Source organism: Rhinolophus sinicus, linkage group LG04, assembly GCF_036562045.2.
Source record: "Rhinolophus sinicus isolate RSC01 linkage group LG04, ASM3656204v1, whole genome shotgun sequence".
Lineage (NCBI taxonomy): Eukaryota > Metazoa > Chordata > Mammalia > Chiroptera > Rhinolophidae > Rhinolophus > Rhinolophus sinicus.
In genome coordinates this window covers 53,112,593-53,135,660 of record NC_133754.1, presented here as the reverse complement: position 1 = coordinate 53,135,660, position 23,068 = coordinate 53,112,593, and the positions used below count along the sequence as shown (strand labels likewise).

Below are 23,068 nucleotides of genomic sequence, written 5' to 3'. Positions count from 1 at the left end.
TAAACAGGATTCAGTGCTTTCCCTTCTAGAAACCTTGTCCTTCTTTGAGTGTGTGTGTGTAACTCTGGGCCAAGTCCTATATGTCATATGTGCATAAGGACCCATAAAGGACAAATATCCAGGTTCTGTCCTTCTTACATTAGGATGTGTAGAAAGGAAGAGACGGACCTGAACTTTAAGAAAACTTTGACCTGGAATGCTCCGGTCAAAGTCTCTGGCCTCCTTTCTAACTTCCCAACCTGGGCCCTCCCTGAACTGGAGCAGAAGACAGCAGAAAAGTAAGGCTAAAGGTTCTTTTCCAAGCTGGGGTAGTTCTTCCTCCCCCACAGCCTTTAAAATCTTTGTTTTACATGAGGATAGAACATTGTGAAAATGAGAGAATTTAAATCACACCTCGGATACAGCATCCCATTGTTCCTGTGTGTGCACTTTACCCAGAGTGGGAACCCTTGAGGAAAGAGGGAATTCCCAGCAGGAATCACATGGAAATCAGGTGCTATGGAAATCAGGTGCTACAGAAATCCTATTCCATCCCACAGAGTTCAGAGACGGTGGGGTCCGGGACACCAATATGTCCCCTTGATTTTCAGTCCCAGTTTAAACATTTGTGTCTTCAACCGAAGAGACCCACCAAACCTGTGGCAGTTTTGCCATATTACAATACAATTCAGTAAAAGTGGCTCCTATTATTTAAACACCATTTATAAAATCCCATACTGCAATCACAAGTGCAATGACAATATTGACAGAGCTGCCTTAAATGTCAGGGCTGCTCTGGGGTCAGGGATGGGCACACAGTGAACGCGGCTCTCAACCTGGTTCTTCCAGGGGCAAGAAAAGCGTTGGGAGAAAACCGAGTTTTCAGCCATTGTTCTCTCACAATGGTTCAAACGCAGTACAATGTTGTCTTGTTTTCCTCCCTGCCCCGCCCATCCTCCTGCCTCTTATTTAAAAGAACAAGAAAAGTCTTCCAAGGACAGTGCAGTACCTAGCTAGACACCAGCTTCTGAGTTCTACAAAAACGTTTCTAACCTGTATCCTGGAGCCTCATTGCCACGTGACTGACAGTCTTCCCTCACTTCTAAGGCTGGGGCTTTGCCTAATTCTTGGAAAAGGATGCTGCAGGCTACGTTTTTAATTATTGGCTCCCGTGTAAGGGCCTAAGCCAGTAACGCACAGGATTGGCACAGGATTGACGGTGGGGAACCCAAGGGAATGCAAACCTCAGTTCCTGGAGGAAAGCAAGCTTTCTCAGAACCTGGGCTGGATAGGGGCTGAAGGAGAACACACAGTCACACACACACACGCTCAGGTGAACACGCATGAGCTGTCTTTTGTCAAGGCCACTCGGTGTCCCAACCACTCTCGGGCGCGCGAATCAAAGCCCATGAACGGGAGCCAGGACTTACCGCCAGGACGCTTTGGGCCAGGAGCCCCACTGTCAGAGTCCCCAGAAGCAGCCACCTGGATGGGAGAGGCAGGGAAAGCGCCATGAGCGTGCGCCTTGGCAATTCCTGAAAGTTACACGGAAGGGCTCCGCCTGCGAGACCCACGCGGGCACCGCAGAAAATCGCTTACCGCCGCAGGGCAGGGCTAGACGCCGCGCACTGGTCTCGATCCATTCTCCCAATCCAGCCACTCTGGGATCCGGCTGGTCCTTTTTAGCCTGGAAGGGGAGAGACAAAGCGGACTTAGCAGGGGCTGCTGGGGAGGGAGGCATCCCTGCCGCCGCCTCGGTCTGAGACGCCCGAGAGCGGCGTGCGCCCACACCTCCTTGCGGGGGTGACGGAGAGCCGCCCCACCACGAGACAGAAGAAAGGGGAGCCTTCCCATCTAGGCCCTGGTTGGTGCTGCTTGGCCGCGGCCGCCTGATCCCCATCCCCGCTCCCACTGTAAGAGAGTGCACAGGGCGCCCCAAGTTCGTGCCCTCGGCCTGGGTCCCTCTCCGGGATTGCTCTCACCTCAGGCCCGGCTTCCGTCCCCCAGAAGCGCCCGGCCGCGGCACAGCAGCGCCGCCGCTCTATCGGGCTCCCGGGGCGCGGGCCTCGGGGCTCGCAGTCGGCGAGCGCCGGGACTCAGGGTCCGGCAGAGGCAGCGGGTGGGTGAGGAATGCCGAGACCTAGCGTCCAGGCGCGCGGCGGCCACACTCCTCCGGCCGCGCGCTCCCGCCGCCTCTTACCCGCGCGACAGAATCCACCCCTCTGAGACGCCGCACGCGCGCCGCCGAGGGGAGGGGGCAGGGCCAACAAATTGGGGAGCTCGCCTGGCGGCGCTCAGGTCTCTGCCGCAAGCCGCCGCGCCCGGGACTGTGCGCTGCGCTAGCGCCGGGGCCCTCCGAGAGTGAACCGCCCGCCGCGGCACTCGAGCGCCCGGCCACCGTCCCCCGCCGCCAACCGCGGGTCGCCGCCGCCCCGGGCGCACCACCATGGGGCCCCGGCTCGGCGTTTGGCTGTTGCTGCTGCCTGCCGCTCTCCTGCTCCACGAGGAGCGCAGCCGGGCCGCTGCGAAGGTGAGTCCCGGCCGGCCCGGCTACCCGGCGTCCGGTCCTGCGCCCCGGGCGCGCCGCGCTGCCCCTTTGTCCCTAGCCAGAGCCTTCCGCCCACCTCTCCGGGGTCGCGCTTGCCGCGGCCAGGTGTACTCTTCAGGCCGGTCCTCCCTGATGATCCCTGTGGGCTGAGATCGCGCATCCATTAGGGAGTCTCCTTTGTTGTGGGCTGGGTAGGGGCGAGTTATGGGACTCCTCAGGGCCGTGGGCAAGTGTGCAGAACTTGGTGCGCACCGTGGGGGGTGAGGGTGCTTGGGAGTTAGCGGGATTTGAACTCGCACCGCGGGGCGCACAGCGGCTGGCCGCCTTCACCTGCGTTGGGTGCTTGGGTGAGTCGGCGGCGGGAGGGGTAGACACTCGCGCCCTACGCTGTTCGGAACCCCACACATGTGCCTTCAGTCGCTTTGGGCGTGTTTCTCTAGATTTTTGGAGACTGTTGGTTGATGCTGAACAGTTCTGGGCCGTTTGCCTGGAAACAGCTGTATCTTTGCTTTCCCACGACTTTTCTGTCGCTAATACACGCTCAAGAGCCCAAGTGGGGCTTTTCTGTAGTGCAGCTTTAAAAAGTTACTCTACTCGACTCGTTGTCTTTTATTAATATATTAAAAAAATTATAGCCACATTTATATTTGAGTGTGAAACCAAAATGAAACTCCATCTCATTGTTCTATGCACAAATTGTTTTCCTAGTTTTCATTTCCTCCGGCTATGTGCTTGCCCGGAAAGGAGCTGGGAGTTGGGTTTGCAGGAGTAAAGGCTTCCAGCTCTGGACTGTCCTTGATGTACTGTTGTTCTTTCCTTTTTTCCTTCCCCTCAGACAGAATAAAGACCTCAGCTGTTCCACAGTGTCAAAGCCTTGTGGACAAAACCCCAGGAAGGTGTGGCTTCTAAACACTTTTGCATCGTCCCCCCCCCCCCCAAATGTTTAAAAATGATTTTGCTACTTGCCACATTGCTCACTCTTTTACTGTTTCAAATCCTAATCTTGCTCTCTCTTCGGTATTTTGTTTGTTTTTTTGTTTTTTTGTTCATTTTAAAAATTTTCTTCGGGAAGAATGATACTCACCGATTCTATTTCATTGTGTATAAATTATTAACTGTTATATACCAGAGTAAACCGTCAGTGTGCGCACATGTCTCATCACAGAGCGCTGGACTCCTTGCTGGCAGCGCCTTCATCGGGTATTGAAGGGACTAATGATTACACTCACAATTAACTTCAGATTGTTACTTGCAGTCCAGCGTCTGTAGTCAGTTATTTAAACTCTCCAGTGATGTTGACAAAATACTTTCAAAGGAGGAGGCTCCAGAACACTTTATTTGGGTGTAGAAATATTGACGAAAAGATTTAATACTTCCAAGGAGAGATTGCTAAACCTGATGGCAAGCGAATGAAAGTTCTCTATTTGGAAATGTGAACCTCTGTTTGGACTTAGATTTTCTGATTGATAATATTAGCAGAGCAAAGCTAATCTGAAGAGCTGACTTTTCAAATAGCCAGGATTTTAAAGAATGAGCCACTCACTTAAGGAAACTCCTGTTCCTACCTGGGAAATCAAACTCATTGTTGACTTGGGTTTTTACTTCCCTTTATTCTCTAAAGCCCAAGTACATTCCTACTCACTAGCTTTGCTCTGTCCTTCATGTGACATAGTATTTTAAGAGATCTGGCATGTGGATACCTTCTGATGACCACTTGATACATATTATCATTAAATTATATTTTTCCTGGCTTAATTACAGAGAGATGCATATGATTTATGGGTGTACAAGAAAATCCATTCAAAAATAATATCTGGCTAATTAAAAAATTTGTCTCACTTTTCATGCCATCGATCACATTGTTTCACTTACCTCCTTCCATAATCAGCTGAGATAGGTACACCAAAAAGTTGAAATAACTTCAGTATTGATCCAAGCAAAATATCATTTAAAAATACATTTTGAATGATAAGGTGCTTCAAATCAATCAAATCCTCATTGAGAAGCCAACACAAATGATTCTTGGAGTACCTGCCCCTTTGAAGTATCTGAATCACAGTTTACCTGCATTTGTGTGCCCAAACATCACCTGCTAGATACTGGGCACAAATTGTACTTATTTATTTTTCTTATGAAATGCTGTTTGATTTTACATTTAACCATGTATGCTATGGTTATACTGTTCATTTACTAGTGGATGGATTGTCTTTCTAAGCCAGTGATTTTTGCCACTCCTACCCATGACGCCCATCCCTAACTTTTCTTTCTTAGGCAAGAAAGGAGGAACAGCGTGCAGGCTGAGACAAAAATGTGCTCATAGAGTTATCATGGAGTGAGTGCCCTGTGTTCTCAGTCATGCAGTCATACTGTACTGAATGAATGGTTCCTTCCACAGCCTCTAAATTTTTCTCTCCAATGGGTCCATGTGACGCTTCTTAACAAATTGTTCCTCAGGATCAGAAATGTGAACTTTGCCCGAAGTGTGGTGATGCCTGCCTAGCGACATTGGCATCTCCAGACTATGAGTCACCACTCCTGGGACTGAATGAGTTAGAATTCAAATGAAGTGAGATTTAATTTCCATTTGAGTATGGACCACGTTCTGCTGGAAATGTAATTTAAATGAGAAGGCTGAGATCTGATTTAGTCCCAATATCTATCCTGTTCATGACAGCAATGTGAGAACCCAGTATCTCGGGAGTGAGATGGATGAGATACAATCGAAATCACGATGCTCTTTATATATAGAATTGGACCATGGTGAAGGGAAGCATCTCTAATACCAACCAGAAGACATAATGTACATAAACTATGTGTGTAAGAGTGCACTCTTATGAAATGATTAGTGGTATGTATTGGTCACATATACACAGAAGAGTGTGCTTTAGGAACAAGAGGATCCTAAATTTTGTGTCTGCTTTCATTAAGGAGATGATTTTGGAGGATTCATTAGCTCCATGCCTCAATTTCCCTGGCAGATCTGTCCCTGCTCCCAGGAATCCATCCCTTCCTTCCTTCATTCCACACATGCACCGTGAGCACTTCTTCATGCTATGCACTCTGCCAGATGCTGGCTGTGCAACAGTGAGTGGGACCCACTCTTTGCCCCCAGGAAAGTCATAGTTTGGAGCGAAATACTGAGAAACAGGCAAATACAACTTATACTGGTAAATGCTATAATCAAGGTAGACCAAGGACCATGGAGCACCTGAACTAGCTTTGAGGAACTCATGGAAACTTCTGGGAAGACATCCTACCTCTAAATGTGAGGAAGAAGTAGGAATTGTAAACGCAGCGTATTATTTTTATATGTGCCTCTATGGGGCATCATACAGGGGTGGGATAATTTTACCTGTCCTTTTACAAGTCTAAGGGTCTTTGCATTTAAAGGTGACCCTAAATTTCCCTCCTTTGAGATACCAAGATGTCATTGTTTCTGTTATCAGCAATCTTGGTAGCTGAACTTTTGTCCTAGATGGGTAGAGAGACATTGAGGGCAAGGTCTTGGGAGAACAGCGATAAGAAGCACCCAGCTCTGAGGGGGGACCCTGGGACTGGTGGTGTGCTCTCTCCTGAGGCTGCAGATACATTGGAATGTTTGGAGACTTGCAGCATGGGTGACTGATTCTAAGTGGGAGTGTCTTTAGGAACTGACCCAGAAAACCTACCCTCACTTGGGCAAGGACATGAGGGAAGTCACAAAACCCTCCATTATTCATTAACAAGACTGTTGGCAAATTTCTTGGGACTGGTAAGAGTGGCGGTAACTTAACAAGCTCAGTTATCTAGTTAAGAGCTGGTAAAGATTTTGCAGACAAATTGAACCCACAAGTGACGCTCTAAGACAAATCCTTTTAGAAATCAGGAGAGCATCAAGAAGTGAATAAATTACAACTCTTGTTTTGATGAAGTATACAATGTTTGTTATAACAATTGTTCCAGAAATTAAAAAAGGATTGACCTCATTAAAATGTCTCAAGCAGATTTGGTATTTTGAGTTCTTGGGCTAGAGTAAGCAAAAGCAACAATAGAATGCCTAAAATAATATCACTAGAGCATTGTTCTTCCTGCTATTATTAAACAACCACTAAAAAATGTCAACTATGGAACAATACAAAAGACATATTCCTACCATTCTTATGCATACAATGAAAGGGGATGTAAACCAGAACATATTTCAATTGTCGATTTCTTTTAAGGAATTTAACACTGTAAGAATTACTTTTGGAGGGGGGTGTGTCGTATTTTTATAGCCTGATACACAGTGAGCTGGTTCCATCCTGTGTTTCCCCTCCATTGTTCTCCTGAGGTCTTACTCCTGTGACATAAGTCTATCCTAGTTTTCTTCTACTTCTCTGCTGTTCTTCCTCTTCCAAACCCCTCAGTGTGGGTAAACCATGGGAACAGGCCTCAGCAGGCTTCCCTCTTGTCTCTAATCCTCTTCACCTATGGAGATTTCCTCCCGTGATTTGTTATCATTCCATGAAGGTGATTCCAAACTTTTTCCTTGAACTCCAGTCTAGTATCTTCATGTTCCCATGGAACTCTTCACCTGCTTTGATCTCAGACTTAGCAAATATATCCAGAACTGAACTTACTTTTACCCAGACCAACTGCCCTTCCCAACTCTCCCATTTTGGTCATTGGCACCCTTCATGTTTCCTGATGCGTGGCCTAGAGACTGTGACTTCATCTCGAGGCCTCACCCTTCCTTCTTTTTTATCCTCCATGTCACTCAGTCATCAGGTCTACCCTTCTTTCTACATGCGTCATAGAGTCTCCCCCCGCCCCTGCTGCTTTCTCTTTCCATAGCTATGACCCCATTCCAGGTCTATTCTCCTTTTGCCAGGATTGCCACAAGCCTCCTGACTCCTGCCCCTTCTTTCAGCCTTGTGTTCTCTCCAGCCGGTCTTCATGTTGTCATGAGTCTGTCTTCAGAGATCCAGTCTATGACCACATGATTCTTCTGCTCAGCATCTGACAATGGCTGCATACTATCTGACCAAAGGTTTTCATGTCTTTGGCTGGATGGGTTTTGTTCATTTGTTTTTCAATAAAGTCTTTATTTTTAGAGCGGTTTTAGGTTCAAAGCAAAATTGAGAGCAAGGTACAGAGATTTTTCATATAGCCCCTATGTCTGCACAAGCACAGCCTCTCCCGTTATCAACATCCCTCACCAGAGTGGTACATTTGTCATAAATGATGAGCCTATATTGACACATCATCATCACCACTCCCCAACATGCAACATGGGTAATTATCATGAAGGGCTAATCTCTGTGTTCTGTGGAGCAGTGCAATCTCTTTGAGCCTTGGGTCCCTAATCTATCAAATGAGGATAATACAGTGTCAGCGGAAATCTTCCAGTTGCTCAGTGAAGTTGAAGCAAGTAAGCATTCAAGAAATGTTGGGCGTTATCTCTGCTATGTGACTGGGGTCACGTTGTCTTATGTATGTTAGTCCGACACCCCTGACAATTATGAGATGCTGGAGGACATCGCTTCTTTTTAGAATGCCCCCACTGTCTGTGGGAGGGTCTGACACGTGGAGGGAAACCATTAATTGCTTGCAGTTTTCATGTTTCTGGTTGCCATTTACCTAGGACCCCTGAGAGAGTACCAATGGAGACGTGTGCTGACTCACGGAGATTCTGTTACATTACTGACCCCTGTGGTAGTTTTAAGGAACACAGAGAAAAGTAATGTCAAACGAAGGTGTTTCCTCTCAATTTGGAATTTGGAGTAGACGTTCCACCACAGACTAAACACAACTTGGAAATATATACAGTGCTGAACTCTTTATGTAAATAGTTTATTCCGTGGTTTAGTAATATTCCTAGTTTTGCTACACTTGGTTTTTAATCTGCCCACTCTAAGAACATTTTACGTTATCTGAGTTTTAAAGCTTGCTTGAATTGTGGTAAAGTAAAAGACAAATGCAAAGTGTTCAAATCAGATATGAAAACAATGTACTACATGCCGTGTGGGCTTTTGTGTATCTCTTGCTTATAAAAGAGAATTATCTAAACTCTTCATCTTTTATTGCTCTTGGAGTCAATACTTGTTCAGAATTTTGGAATTACTATTGTTTATTATCAAATAAATGTCTTAGTGTACTGTGGGCATTTCTTGTTGGGATAACAGCAAGAGATACCAGCTGTGAACTGGAAGAATCCAACTTGATGTTAGTTGCTCTATTCCCATTTCACCAAATATACCAAGAAGTGGAGAAGCCATTTGTATATTCACTCAGAGTTTAGCTGATTAAATAAATGTTGTCCAACTCAGCAGAATATTTGGAGACAATATTCCTGTATTTGACATCTAATAAAAATTGTTAAGAGTTTCTATTGAGTTTCAGCTTTAGAAAATAAACATATTCCTTTGTGAAGAACAAAACCCAGTATTTCTGGTTGTGTAACTCAACGTTTCCAAAGCTGCACAAACTTCTCCTAGCAGCCAGTCACATATTTAGCGATGAAGAAGGTTCAGAGTTTAGTGATACCGTGTTTCCCCCAAAACAAGACCGGGTCTTATATTAAGTTTTGCTCCAAAAGACGCATTGGGGCTTATATTCAGGGGATGTCATCCTGAAAAATCTGCTAGGGCTTATTTTCCGGTTAGGTCTTATTTTCGGGGAAATACAGTATGTGGCAGCATGTGTCTTCACTTGAAAGATAAATCTGACCTAACACTTTGCATTTAGCATAGGGGGAATTTTTGAGGGTACTAAGTCAGTATTGGTTTCCTGTTTCAGAATATTGCAAAGAAACCCAACGATAACTATTTTGGTATTTTTCCTTAATTTCTATTAAGATATAATATTAATGTATATTTTAATCAGAGGGAGACTTGGCTGCTGCATCTCTAACAGTATTTTTATAAAGTAAGCATATTTTATAATATTTAAAAAAATAAAAATTTCCGCTAAAATCCACAATTATTTTTTTATACAACAAATGACTTATTTTTGAGCACAGGAGTATTTATTTCCATAACATCCAAGAGCATTAGCTTTAAAATGTCATTTTAAAACACAGGCAACTCCTTTTCCCAATCGGCTTTAATTTTTGAGATGCATTTTAGAATTTTTAAACGAATACAGTAACACATTTTAATGTTGCAGAGTTATTACTAAGTTGCGTGAAACTTATTTGCTAGTTCCAGACTATTCCTGCGATAGAGCTTGACTTAAGGTAATATTATTATATTATCATTATTACCTATGATGTACAAGATTTTAGTAAGGAAAAAAGGCCACAGAACCATAGTTCGGTCCATTTTTTTCTAATGTCCATTTGGCAAATACTTGATCTAACTGTACCTTAAGTATAAGTCATGTACTATCTGAGGGTTCAGCTTAATTCCAAGGACTCTAAAATTAGCTAGACAAAAGAAATGTCTATGTCTCTAAGGAGCTTGCATCAAAGGGAGATGTACACACAACTTCTTGGAAAGACAATTGCAATGTTTCAGATACATCCAGAGAGAAAAATAGTCCAGTGACCCACTTGCTGTGCATGGGGAAGCAGGCACTGCAGTTAAGCTCATGGATGCTGGTTTGAATCCCAGCTGTGCCTCTTATAACCGTGTAACTGCAAGCAAATTACCTACTTCCTTCTGCAGACATTTCCTCATCTGTAAAGTGGGGACAAAAATAATGTCCAGCTTAGAGAACATGTATGAGGATTAAACGAACTAATATTTGTGAAGCATTTATACAGTGCTGTCTTTGTGCCAGGAACTGGTTTGTTTGTTAAATTAAAAACACATTTTGAGGAATAAATAGCAAAGTAATTATACCATGAAGGCATCCTGGAGCTGGAGAAGACCACAAAAGGTCACCTGTACCCGTAGTTCTTGAACTTGAGCTCACAGCAGAATCATCTGGAGGGCTTGATGAAACATAGATACTGAGCCCCACTCCCAGAATTTCTGCTTCAGGGGGTGTGGGGTGCACCTGAGAACTGTATTTCTAATAGGTGATGTTGATACTGTAGGTTTGAAGACTATAGACCTTGTTCATTTTCTTCATTTTACAGGGGCAACTGTTTGATGGATGTGAGCTATAGACATGCTGTTCTGCGACATTAGTGTGGACTCAAATAGAAGCTGAACCATTGCATTTAAAGTGACTTTCCCAATTGTCATTATCTTTTTTTTTTCTTATTGGTTCTTGTTAAGGTTGGCAATTCCAGTTCCAGCTCTGTGGTGCTGTTGGGAAGCTTAGAAGTAGGAAGAAGGTTCTAGAAGTGTGCTCGTGAATTAATTTGGAGAGGGCTTGATTGGTATGAAGTGGGGACAGCTGGTGCGGAGAGAAGATCCTGGTGCCCTGTGGTCCTCCTTTCCACCTCAGGACATGGGACATGAGGTTTCTCATGATTATGTACTTTAAGTCAGATTTTGCCATCGTTAGTGGCTCCGTTCATTCCCACGCACCTGCTGAGACTGTATGCTTGAGGCTGGCCCAGGGCAGAACCCAGTCAGGGTTTGTGAGGCCAGACTCCCATCACATAACTTCAACTTCTTGCAGCGCCCACCCTCACCCACCCTCTCTGTGCCTTGGCCACTTGGCCCTCTGAATGAGGAATTTCTGTTTTGCATTTTATTATGGCCAAATCCATATCCTGGAGATTAAAGACCATTTGGGGTTAGCGGTTTAAAATAACTCCTAAATTTTGGTCAGGAAATAGCCTATAAAATTAAGATGAACTTGCCAAAACAGGAAAATGGGTCAGTGATGGGGAAAAAAATACCACAATGTAGGTAGTTCAGCCTCTGGGTCAGATGGATTTTGGAGAAGTACAAAACTTGGTTCAGAATCACTATTCACTGATACACTGGGGAGGGCACGCCGCTTATTACATAGGATGTGCACAGCCAGTCTTCTTGGTTCATCCCGCATTCATTCCTTTTACAAACTGTTTTTGCATGTAAACATGCTAACAACAGATGCTTTTTATCAGTTTGTTAAAGCAACGTTGAGCAAATAGCTATTGGGCGCCTTAGTAGTAATTAGATTTTGTTTTCACAAATGTCTCAAAATAATAAGACTGTATTTCTTCATTCTGGAATTCAGGCTTTTACTGGGATTCTACAATTAATCATTTTTTATTTCTTGTTGACCTTAGATATTTTCTCTTCTTTCTTGGCGTTATCATCCATTAATATATTACTAGAGTTATGTATTTGTTTTTATCTCTTGAGTAGATAATTCATTTAAAACATACATAACTTTGGGCATTGGTTTAAGCTAGAAGCCAAATTTATAACCAAAGTCCCAATGTTTTTTATATCAATAAAAATAAAACAAGAAAGGCTAAGAATTCATTTAAGCACATAGCACAAATTAATATGCTGATAACTCAGTTTCTTGATTTTGGCATTTGAAACCTGTTCAATAAATGTGTGTTGAGTACTCACTCAGGGTCAGAAGTTAGAATAATTCTAATAATGGTATAATAAATGCTATATTGAAAAATTAAAACTTTCACTGTTTGCTTTTTGTCCAAAAAGTTTTTACTTAGGTTCTGACTCTCTAAAAAAAGCATCATATAATCACAGACTCTGGAACTAGACCACATGTGTTTGAATTCTTGATTTACCAGCAAGAAGCTTTTTTACCTTGGGCAACCTATTCAACCTCTCTGTGCCTCAGTTTTCTGATCTGTAAAATAGGAGTAATGATACTATTCCTTTATTAGATTGTTGGAGTAAATAGATTGTAAATAGTACATGTGATAATACACGTAAAGCACATACATGAGTGACTGACATAGCATGAGTCCAAGAAATGTTAGCTTTTATTATCAATTTCATTATATTATTGATATTCATCTGTAACTAAAACTACATTGACTAAAAAATGTTTTTCTCTTACATGTATTTCATCCCTTAAAATGAAATAAACTTCTTGAATAATTTACAAATATAGGATTATAATGATATTCACACACTATAATTAATTAAATATGTTTTTATTGCACAATTTTAAGGGTATAATTCTACCCCTAAAACATTCCAAGATGGAAAACGGGGTTTGAAGCATGACAAAATTAAAACTAACAGAATCAAGTTGAAATGAAAGACGTTGTAGTAGTGATTTCATATAGGAAGTGACAGCGTTAGCACAGTTTCAACTTCTTGTGAGATACTCTGACAGCTGGTGTTTTAGAGACATTCAAAAGAGGAGTGTCTTCCATAGATTCTTTCCTGATAGTAACTAATGTGCAAAGAGCGTAGATTAATGGGACATTGTGCAAAAGTGAGAATCACCTTCGAGACCTTTCTCCCTGACCTTGGTAAAATGGGAAAGGGCATCTCTTCCTTAGCATGAAAAATGGTGGTACTCCAGGGCTGTTTCCTCAGCCTTCCAAATCATGAGGTTTCTTGTAGTCTGATCATTGACTCTAGTAACTTCCCACCAAAGCATCAACTAAGTCCAGAGTTGATGGGTCTGACTGAAGAGGATAACCCCATCTTTAGTGATTGATTTATCATTCCTAATAAATCCCTCTGAAGTCGGTTAGTCATGGAGATCAGTGAGCTGCTTTGGTGTGTGTGCCGATGTGGAGACAGAGCCAAGTGGCGGCTCACTCATAGAAATCTCACCTGTTGCCGAGTTTGAGCTTACATTGGCAGCTCTGCATCTCTGTCTGCCTTGGGCCGTTTTCCATGATAAGCAATGTCTATGGGGCACCAGAGGTGGGGCTTCCAGCCACATAAACATTTGCCGCTGAGACCCATTTTAGAATTCACCTTAGGTCGGGTCAGAAAGCCATGGAGTGAGAGAGTGTAAGAGAACAATCCAAACACACTGACAGATTGAGGATGTTTATCCATTAAAAAGCCTAAAAATAGTCTAGCCCTATATAACTAGATAAAGAGTATTTCTACAAGGGTCTCTACATGTCTTAAGGAAATGAGTCTTATTTATACATTTTTATCTTAAATTGATCTTATAGAATGTTAGGGCTTTTTGTATGTTAAGTGCCTTCAGTTAACATATGTATGCATGTACTTGTATACATGTACATCTGTACACATATACACATTTATTAGATGTATGCATACATGAATATGTTATCTATAGATATAATTAATGGTATCCATCCATCCATTCATTCATACATTCATTCATGTAATAAATATTTATTGTACACCTGTTATGTGCCAGGTACTAGTCTAGGCTGTGGAACAAAACAGGCAAGAATTGCTGCCCTCAAAGATAGTTTATGGAATTAATACAAACAATTTTGGCCTTCCTTCATGCTGAAGTAGAAAGTTATCTAAAAAAACGTCTCTCTTTGCTGTTTTAGGAATGGCTAACCTCAGAAATTCAACTCTGTTAACTTATAAATATAAGGAAGAGAACCGAATTCCTCTGTAGGCAATATTATCTACTTCGTATCTCTAACATAAATTCATGAGACTAACAGATATTCAGGGTTGTTCCAATGTCTATAGAAATTAGACATTTTGAAATACCTCTAGAGTAGGAAATAAGTTAGCTTGGTTTTCCTCTCTGCCCTGGGAATTATGCAAAGCTAGCTAGCTGTGGGAAAACAACTTGGATTGAGGGGGAACAGAGGCATCAGATGTGGAAACACCAGATAGAATGGAAACTTCAGAAAGCAAATGTGTTGCTACAGTGTTCATGACTTCCAAGCATTTTGACGAGAATGGCATGTGTCACAACAATGATGATGCAAGAATATTGTCCTTTCCCTTAAAATTGCATTGCTGTATGGCCAAGTCAGCAAGACCTTGTATGAAGAGGCTTGAGACAAACAGTCAAATGAGGGATGCTTATGTAATCAGCAGGGACACATTTGAGAACCTCTAGTTCCAAAGGACAAATGGTCATGCCACCCTCATCGTATACTGCAACTCCTATGGGAAGACTGCTGCAATGTGTAGCAGCACCCAGAAATGAAGAGCTGCTATTCTCAGGTTCAGCATTTACTCAAACCTGGAGGAGTTCTCGTCATGATGAGCACTTGAGCCCCTTTCTGTTGAGTTATGCTATTTGGCAAAATTGAAGTTGTATTGCAAAGACCAAGGTTTCCCAGGTTCCCTGGGCAAAACCAATCTCATTTGCGAGTAGAGACAAATGAATCAGAAACATGAAGCCTGTTTCTGTGAAAATATTGAGTGGCTTAAAAAAAGAAAACATAGGTTCTTGGCAAAATGTGTTGGCCAATTGTCCTAGACAATTGAAAGTACACATCTCTAGATTCCACTTGGGGTTGACGGATTAGGAAGTACCAATTGGTAGTCACATAATAGTCATGGGGACGTGAAATACAGTATGGATAATATAATCAATAATGTTGTAAAGACTGTAGGGTGTCAGATGGGCACTGGAGCTCTCTCTCTCTCTCTCTCTCTCTCTCTCTCTCTCTCTCTCTCTCTATATATATATATATATATATATATATATATATATATATATATATATGTAGTCACGGGATGTAAAGTACAGCGTAGGGAATATAGTCAACGGTACTGTAATAGCTATGTATGATGTCAGATGGATAGTAGACTTGGTGGGGTTATCACTTTGTGAGGGGTGTAAATGTCTAATCGTTATGTTGTTTTGTACACCTGAGATGTTTTGTACATCTTGCAACTGTGAAAAGCTATTAATACGGGGGGGGGGGATAACGTAAAAATCTCTGATGAAATGTATGATATTACAGAGCCTTTTTGGTGGGAAATAATTATAGAAATAATCCTTAATAAGCTTAATCCCTTAATTGGCAATTCTCTTCTTAAATAGTGTCAGAGAGCAAAGAGGAAGTAAGATCAGCTGATATTTCCCATATGTCTAAACATCATGTTGAAAATGCAGACGTGAGTTTGAGTTGCTGTATCTGAGCCATTTTCTGCTGTATCTGAGCGGAATTGCTTGTGACCTCCAGTCAGAATGACAGGTGATGGATAGTAAACAGGAGGAGACAACTCCAAACTTTAATGCAACTTATTCTGGTCCTGGATGGTGTGAAAATGTGTAATTTGAGGAACTCAATATTAACCTGAAAGCTGTGCAGGACAAAATCATTAGGTTGAGTTTCTCATTACTAATAGCCTTGCAGGTGGACCTGACAACCACTAGCTTGAATAGTGTTGTTTTGTTCTTACATTTTTTCAATTATAGTTGACATTCAATATTATTTTATATTAGTTTCAGTGGTTAGACATTTGTATAATTTATGAAGTGGTCACCCTGCTTAGTCTAGTACCCACCTGGCACCATACATAGTTATTACAACATTATTGACTGTATTCCCTATGCTGTTCTTTACATCCCCATGACTATTTTGTAACTACCCGTTTGTGCTTCTTAATCTCTTTACCTTTTTCACCTTCCCATCTGGCAACCATCAGTTTGTTCTCTGGATCTATGAGTCTGTTTCCGTTTTGTTTGTTCGTTTATTTTCTTTAGATTCCACATATTAGTGAGATCATATGGTATTTGTCTTTCTCTGTCTGACTTATATCGTTTAGCATAATACCCTTTAGGTCCATCCATGTTGTTGCAAAAGGTAAAATTTCATTTTTTTTATGGCTGAGTAATATTCCATTGTATAGATGTACCACAATTTCTTTATCCAATTATCTATTGATGGACACTTAAGTTGCTTTTGTATCTTGGCTATTGTAAATAGTGCTGCATAGTGAACACAGGGGCGCATGTATATTTTTGAATTAGTATTTTGGATTTCTTTAGATAAACACCCAGAAGTTGAATTGCTGGGTCATAAGGAATTCTATTTTTAATTTTTTGAAGAAACTCCAAACCATTTTTCATAGTGACTGCACCAATTTGCAATCCTTCCAATAATACACAAGGGTTCCCTTTCCTCCACATCCTCACCAACACATGCTGTTTGTTGATTTATTATTGATAGCCATTCTGACAGTTGTGAGGTGATATCTCATTGAGGTTTAATTTGCATTTCTCTGATGATTAGTGTTATTGAGAATCTTTTCATATGTCTATTGTCCATCTGTATGTCATCTTTGGCGAAATGTCTATTCAGGTCCTCTGCCCATTTTTTAATTGGATTGTTTGTTATTTTGGTATTTAGTTGTATGAGTTCTTTGTAAGTTTTGGATATTAACCCCTTATTGGTTGAATCATTGGTGAATATCTTCTCTCATTCAGTAGGTTGTCTTTTTGATTTGTTGATGGTTTCCTTTGCTGTGCAAAAGCTTTTTAGTTTGATGTAGTCCCATATGTTTATTTTTTCTTTTGTTTCCCTTGCCTGAGGAGATGTACCAGAAAAAAATATTACTAAGAGCAATGTTCTGAAGAATTTGCTGCCTATGTGTTCTTGCAGGAGTTTTATGGTTTCAGGTCTTACATTTAAGTCTAAGATATTTTGAGTTTATTTTCGTATATGGTGTAAGAAAGTGGTCTAGTTTTAGTTTTTGCATGTATCTGTCCAGTTTTCCCAACACCATTTATTGAAGAGACTGTCTTCACCCCATCATATATTCTTGCCTCCTTTGTCATAGATGAAATGATCATATAGACATGGGTTTATTTCTGGGCTCTCTATTTTTTTCCATTGATCTGCGTGTCTGTTTTTATGCCAGTACCATGCTGTTTTGATTACTGAAGCCTTGTACTATAGTTTGATATTAGTAGTAGGATACCTTCAATTTTGTTCTTTTTTCTCAAGATTGCTCTGGCTATTCGGCATCTTTTGTGGTTCCATATAAGTTTTTAGATTATTTGTTCTCGTTCTGTGAAAAATGCCATTGGTATTTTGATAGGGATTACATTGAATCTATGGATTGCTTTGGGTAGTAAGTACATTTAATGATGTTAATTCTTCCTATCCATGAGTACTGTATATGCTTCCATTTATTTTTATCTTCTTCAGTTTATTTCTTCAATGTTTTACCTCCTTGGTTAGATTTATTCCTAGATATTTTTTTGATGCAATTGTAAGTGGGATTGTTTTCTTAATTTCTCTTTCTGATAGTTTGTTATTGGTGTATAAAAATGCAACTCATTTCTGAAAATTAATTTTTTATCCTGCTACTTTACTGAATTCATTCATTCATTCTAATAGAGTTTTGGTAGACTCATAGTATCATGTATTCTGCAAATAATGACAGTTTTACTTTTTTCTTTCCAATTGGGATGTCTTTTATTATTATTTTTTCTTGTCTGATTGCTGTGGCTAGGACTTTCAATACTATGCTGAACAAAAATAGTGACAGTGGACATCCTTGTCTTGTTCCTGATCTTAAGAAAAATGTTTTTAGCTGTTCGCTATTGAGTATGATGTTAGCTGTGGTTTTGTCATATATGGCCTTTATTATGTTGAGGTATGTTCCCTCTATTCCCACTTTGCTGAGAGTTTTTATTATAAATGGATGCTGGATTTTGTCAATATTGATATGATTGTATGATTTTTATCATTCATTTTTTTTAAGGTTTTGTTGCGGGAGGGGAATAGTGTGTATTTCCAGGATTTTTTTATTGGGGAACAGTGTGTTTTTCCCAGGACCCATGAGCTCCAAGTCGAGTCGTCCTTTAATCTTAGTTGTGGAGGGTACAGCTCAGCTCCAAGTCCAGTTGCCATTTTCAATCTAGTTCAATCAACCAACGGAGCCATCTGGCTGCCCTTTGGCAGCTCAGTGACAGTTCAGCTCAAAGTGCCGTGTTCAATCTTAGTTGCAGGTGGCACGGCCCACCATCCCATGTGGGAATCGAACTGGCAACCATGTTGTTAAGAACCCACGCTCTAACTAACTGAGCCACCGGCTGCCCACTGGGAGCTCACCAGCAGCTCAGCTCAAGTTGTTGTCTTCAATCTAGTTGTGGAGGGCGCAGCTCACTGGCCCATGTGGGAATCGAACCAGCAACCCTGTTGCTCAGAGCTTGCGCTCTAATCAACTGAGCCATCTGGCCACCCCTGTCCTTCATTTTTTTAGGTGGTGTATCATAGCAATTGATTTGCAGATATTGAACAAACCTTGCATCCCAGGAATAAATCCCACTTGATCATTATGTACGATCTTTTTAATGTATTGCTGAATTTGATTTGCTAATATTTTGTTGAGTATTTTTGCATCTATGTTCATCAGGGATATTGGCCTATAATTTTTTTTTTTTTGTAGTGTTTTTGTCTGGTTTTGGAATCAGGTTAATGGTGGCCTTGTAAAATGAGCTTGGGAGCCTCCCTTCCTCTTGAATGTTTTGGAATTGTTTTAGAAGGATAGGTGTTCTCTTTTGATGTTTGGTAAAATTCACCTATGTAGCCATGTCGTCCAGGACTTTTGTTTGTTGGGAACTTGTTGATTACTGATTAGATTTTGTTTGTAGTAATCACTCTGTTCAGATCTTCTGTTTCTTCTTAATTCAGTTTTGGAAGATTGTATGTTTCTAGGAATTTATCCATTTCTTCCAGATTGTCCAATTTGTTGGCATATAATTCTTCATAGTATTTTCTCATATCTTCTGTATTTCTGTAGTGTCAATTGTCACCTCTGCTCTTTCATTTCTGATTTTATTTATTTGAGTTCTTTCTCTTTTTCTTGGTAAGTCTGATTAAAGGTTTATCAATTTTTGTTTATCTTTTCAAAGAATTATCTCTTGGTTTCATTGCTCTTTTGTATTATTTTTTAAGACTATTTCATTTATTTCTACTCTGATCTTTATTATTTCCTTTCTTCTACTCACTTTGGCCTTTGCTCTTCTTTTTGTAATTCCTTTAAATGTAAGGTTGGATTGTTTATTTGACATTTTTCTTGTTTCTTGAGATAGGTTTGTATTGCTATAAATTTCCTTCTTATCACTGCTTTTGCTGTGTCCCATAGATTTTGAGTCATTGTGTTTTTATTTTCACATGTTTCAAGGTACCTTTTAATTTCTCACTTAATCTCATTGTTAACCCATCTATTGTTTTGTAGCATGTTATTTAGCCTCCCTGCGTTTGTGTATTAATTTTTGATTTGTGTGTATTAGTTTTTTACCATTGTGGTTAGAGAAGAATCTTGATATGATTTCAATCTTCTTAAATTTAATGAGACTTGATTTATGGCCTAACTTGTGTTCTGTCTTAGAAAATGTTCCATGTGTGCTTGAAATACTGCTTTGTGGTGAAATACTCTAAAAATATCAATTAAATCCATCTGGTCTAGTGTATCATTAAAAGCCGCTGTTTCCTTGTTGATTTTCTGTCTGGATGATCCATCCATTGGTGTCAATGGGTTGTTAAAGTCCCTTACTTTGACTGTATTACTGTCAGTCTCGCCCTTTACGCCAGTCAATATTTGCTATATGTATTTAGGTGCTCCTATGTTGGGTGCATAAATGTTTACAAGGGTCATATCTTCTTGTTGGATTGATATCTTTATCATTATGTAACATTCTTCTTTGTCTCTTATTGTAGCCTTTGTTTTAAGGTCTGTTTTGTCTGATATAAGTATTTCTACCCCAGCTTTTACCATGTTTCCCTGAAAATAAGACCTAGCTGGACAATCAGCTCTAATGCATCTTTTGGAGCAAAAATTAATATAAGACCCGGTATAATATTATATTATGTTTTATATTAAAGATCTGGTCTTATATTATAGTAGAATAAGACTGGGTCCTATTAATTTTTGCTCCAAAACACGCATTAGAGCTGGTTTTTTCCTCATTTTGCTGCTTCTCTGTGTTTGTTTTTATGTATTAGGTAGATGTACTAGGTTTCTCAGTCTTGGCCGAGTGGTCTTATGTAGTAGGTGCCCTGTGGAGTCCAGTTGCACAATATCCCTGATCACCTTCACCAGGTGCTCCGGGAGTACCCTTTGTGTGGGTTGTGCATGGTGGTATTGATCCTCAGGCTGACTAGCTGCGAAGAGTGGCCATGCCCACAGTATACAAACTGCTGTGCAGGGGCTGACTCCATGGAGTGGGATTTGTCTAGTGGGCTCTGGTGCCTGCCAAGACCACCCTTTGGTTGTACCACTGGTGGGGCTAATTGGATGGTTCTCTGTTGTGGCCTGAAGGCAGCCTCTGGGTGTGTTGGTTCTGGTGCCTCTTTGGAGGAGCTCCCATGAAGGCCAAGGTCAGCCACTGCCTGTGACCGGCCTGAGGCTACCTGGTAGGAGCTACAATGCGATCCATGGTTGGTCACTGCCTGTGCTGGACCTGGAGGCGTGTGGGAGAGGCCATGCTATGAACCAAAGCTGTCTGCCACCCGTTCTGGGCCGGGAGCAGCTCTGAAAAAGGGCCAGGATATTGGGAGGCCTGCTTCCACCTGCCAGCTACCTGTAAGGCTCAGCTGCTGAAAGAGCCTCGTGTAGGAGTTGGGTGAGTCGGGGTCTTAGAGAATTACCATGGTGGAGCGAGTGGCGTTCACCAGGTTAACGCAGATTCAGCTTTGGCCCCAGTGCTGAGTCTGGAGCCACTGAGCAAAAGGTTCAGAGCACACCGAGGCTAGCCGCTGCCCACCTGGGGCCCGTGGACCCCTGAGAGCTATCCAAGAAAGACGGCTTTGCTGGCTGGGGCTGTCTGCCCACTGCTGAAACTGCCTTTGGCAGTGCACAAGCTGAGCTGAGGCTGCCTTTTTGCTGCTGAAAGTGCTTCCAGTAGAGCGTGAGTTGGGTGGGGCAGGGTCCCAGGGAGTCAGCAGGGTGGAGCAAGCAGATTTCACTAAGCCAATACAGATTCAGATTTGGCCGTGTGGGGGGAGTGTTCAACACAAAAGATGGCATCCACTCATCAGCTGCATGGGAAGAGGGCTCAACAGAGGGATAGTGGCCGCTGTCCCTGTAGCCCTCCCCATGAAGCCATACAACTCTGTCTCTCCCTGTATGTCTCTGGCACCTCCCAAGTCACCGTCCCTCCACTGGAGCCCAGGATGAGTGCCTGTGAGTAAGTATGTTTGTGGGCCCTTTAAGAGGATGCCTGAATTTGCAGCAGCCTTCTGTTTCAGTCTGATGGATGGAAACCTCATTGTTTTTCATAGATAGATGTTGTGGGGGCTTCTTTTCATGGTATTGGTGTTCTGGGCTGGGGAGCCTCGTGTGGGCCGGGGCCCCGTGCTTCTCAGGGGAGATCTCTGCAGCTGAGATACCTCCCCCAAATTCTCACCTGCCACACATGGGTATGGGACCAGCCCCGTTCGAATCTCCACCCCTCCTACCAGTCTTGATGTGGCTTCTTTATATCCTGTTCAGCTAGTCTTCAGATGGTTCTCTGGACTGGTTGTTCCATAATTGAGTTGTAATTTTAATGTGGTCATGGGAAGAGGCACATGCACAGCATTTACCTACTCTGCCACATCTCCCCTGAACTCTTTGTATTTTATTTATTCTTCCCAGAGTCAGAGCCTTGACACGTGTGAGAGCCATCAGTTTTGATGGCCCGAGGACATACAAAGCAGAAATTTCTTTATATGCAACAGTTTTGCACACCTTTGGTCTTATTTGTTTAAAATTCGCTAATTTGTGTGGGTGGCCAAGCCCCTACTGTGGCACTAGGTGCAAGTGTAACAGAAAATGGCAGGGCTTGGGGTCTGTACCATCTGGTTGGCCCCTTTGTGTATGTCCTGTGCTGGATGAAGCATTCACTTAAGGCACCCTAAGATGGAATCCAGCATTTATCACCAGTGGAAACAGAGTGACTGCAGATGCTTTTAAGAGCAGCTCTGGGGAAGAGGTTTAGGTGGGAATTGAGATTTTTTTATAGCAATCAATAATTTATTTCCCCATAACCACAGAGTCTACCTGTGAGTATGAGGTATGTCATTTCCAGCGACTAAGTGAGATTACCCAGTTTTACCTTTGTGTGCTGGTAATAGCCCTGGACAGTTGTGTTTCTCTTAATCCTCCATATGGAGATAACTGTCTTGGATGGCTTGCTCACTTACCATGCCACTTCCAGAAATTATCACTAAGCTCCTGACCCTCTCCCATACCCAGGGCCATGCAGGTGGGACTGCTGTAGCAGGGAGCTTGCAGCCCTGGGTGTGAAAACGACATGGAGGTCATCCAAGCTAGGTTTTCCTGACATTTGGTCTCTGTTTCTAGTTAAAATAAATTAAAAATCAAAGGTGGTTTTGGCTATCCATTCCTAAATTAGAGTGGTGGGAAAGAGTAGATTAAAAAAAAATAGTCTAGCTATCATTTTACATTAGATATGTGTATCAAATCAATACATTATACTTAACTTTACACAATGTATGTTAATTATATCTTAATAAACTGGAAAAATGTAATTGAATTTTTAAAAATTCATCTTACAAGGAAAAAAAAAATTATAGTCTAGTCTAGACCACAGCATTGCCTCCTTCATTGGGGTGGAGAGTCCATGAACCCTTTGAAATCATATGTGTATTTAATAAGTCTGTGCACAGCAGATTTTTAAGGAGCTGATGCCTGGAGCATTTATCAGGTCTCTTGAAAAAGACGTATAAGGAAAAAGCCCTTGAATTTGGCAATGGACATGAACAGAGCTAAATTTGACAATGGCTCCAAAGAATTGGCTCTTAGAAACAGGCAGGATGCAGGCACTTCTAATGGTGATGGGAAA

General features: G+C 41.8%; 2 protein-coding genes across 3 annotated transcripts in view; one reads left to right on the top strand and one right to left on the bottom strand.

Moving 5' to 3' along the window:
• The window catches only part of COL4A2 (collagen type IV alpha 2 chain), a 182,480-nt gene extending 179,856 nt beyond the window's left edge, over positions 1-2,624 (bottom strand). The window contains exons 1-3 of one of the 2 annotated variants that reach the window (XM_074329518.1): positions 2,604-2,624; positions 1,579-1,666; positions 1,410-1,464 (exon numbers count right to left, since the gene is read on the bottom strand). In XM_074329518.1, the coding sequence (XP_074185619.1) occupies positions 1,410-1,464; positions 1,579-1,622 (99 nt within the window). In that variant the 5' untranslated portion in view covers positions 1,623-1,666; positions 2,604-2,624. Of the gene's footprint in view, positions 1-1,409; positions 1,465-1,578; positions 1,667-1,961; positions 2,204-2,603 lie in introns of those variants that run through there. The other variant, XM_019731070.2, reaches the window with a different exon arrangement.
• COL4A1 (collagen type IV alpha 1 chain) overlaps positions 2,276-23,068 on the top strand; it is a 145,637-nt gene continuing 124,844 nt past the window's right edge. Inside the window, exon 1 of the mRNA XM_019731071.2 lies at positions 2,276-2,509. Coding sequence (XP_019586630.1) covers positions 2,426-2,509 — 84 coding nt within the window. The 5' untranslated portion in view covers positions 2,276-2,425. The remainder of the gene's footprint in view (positions 2,510-23,068) is intronic.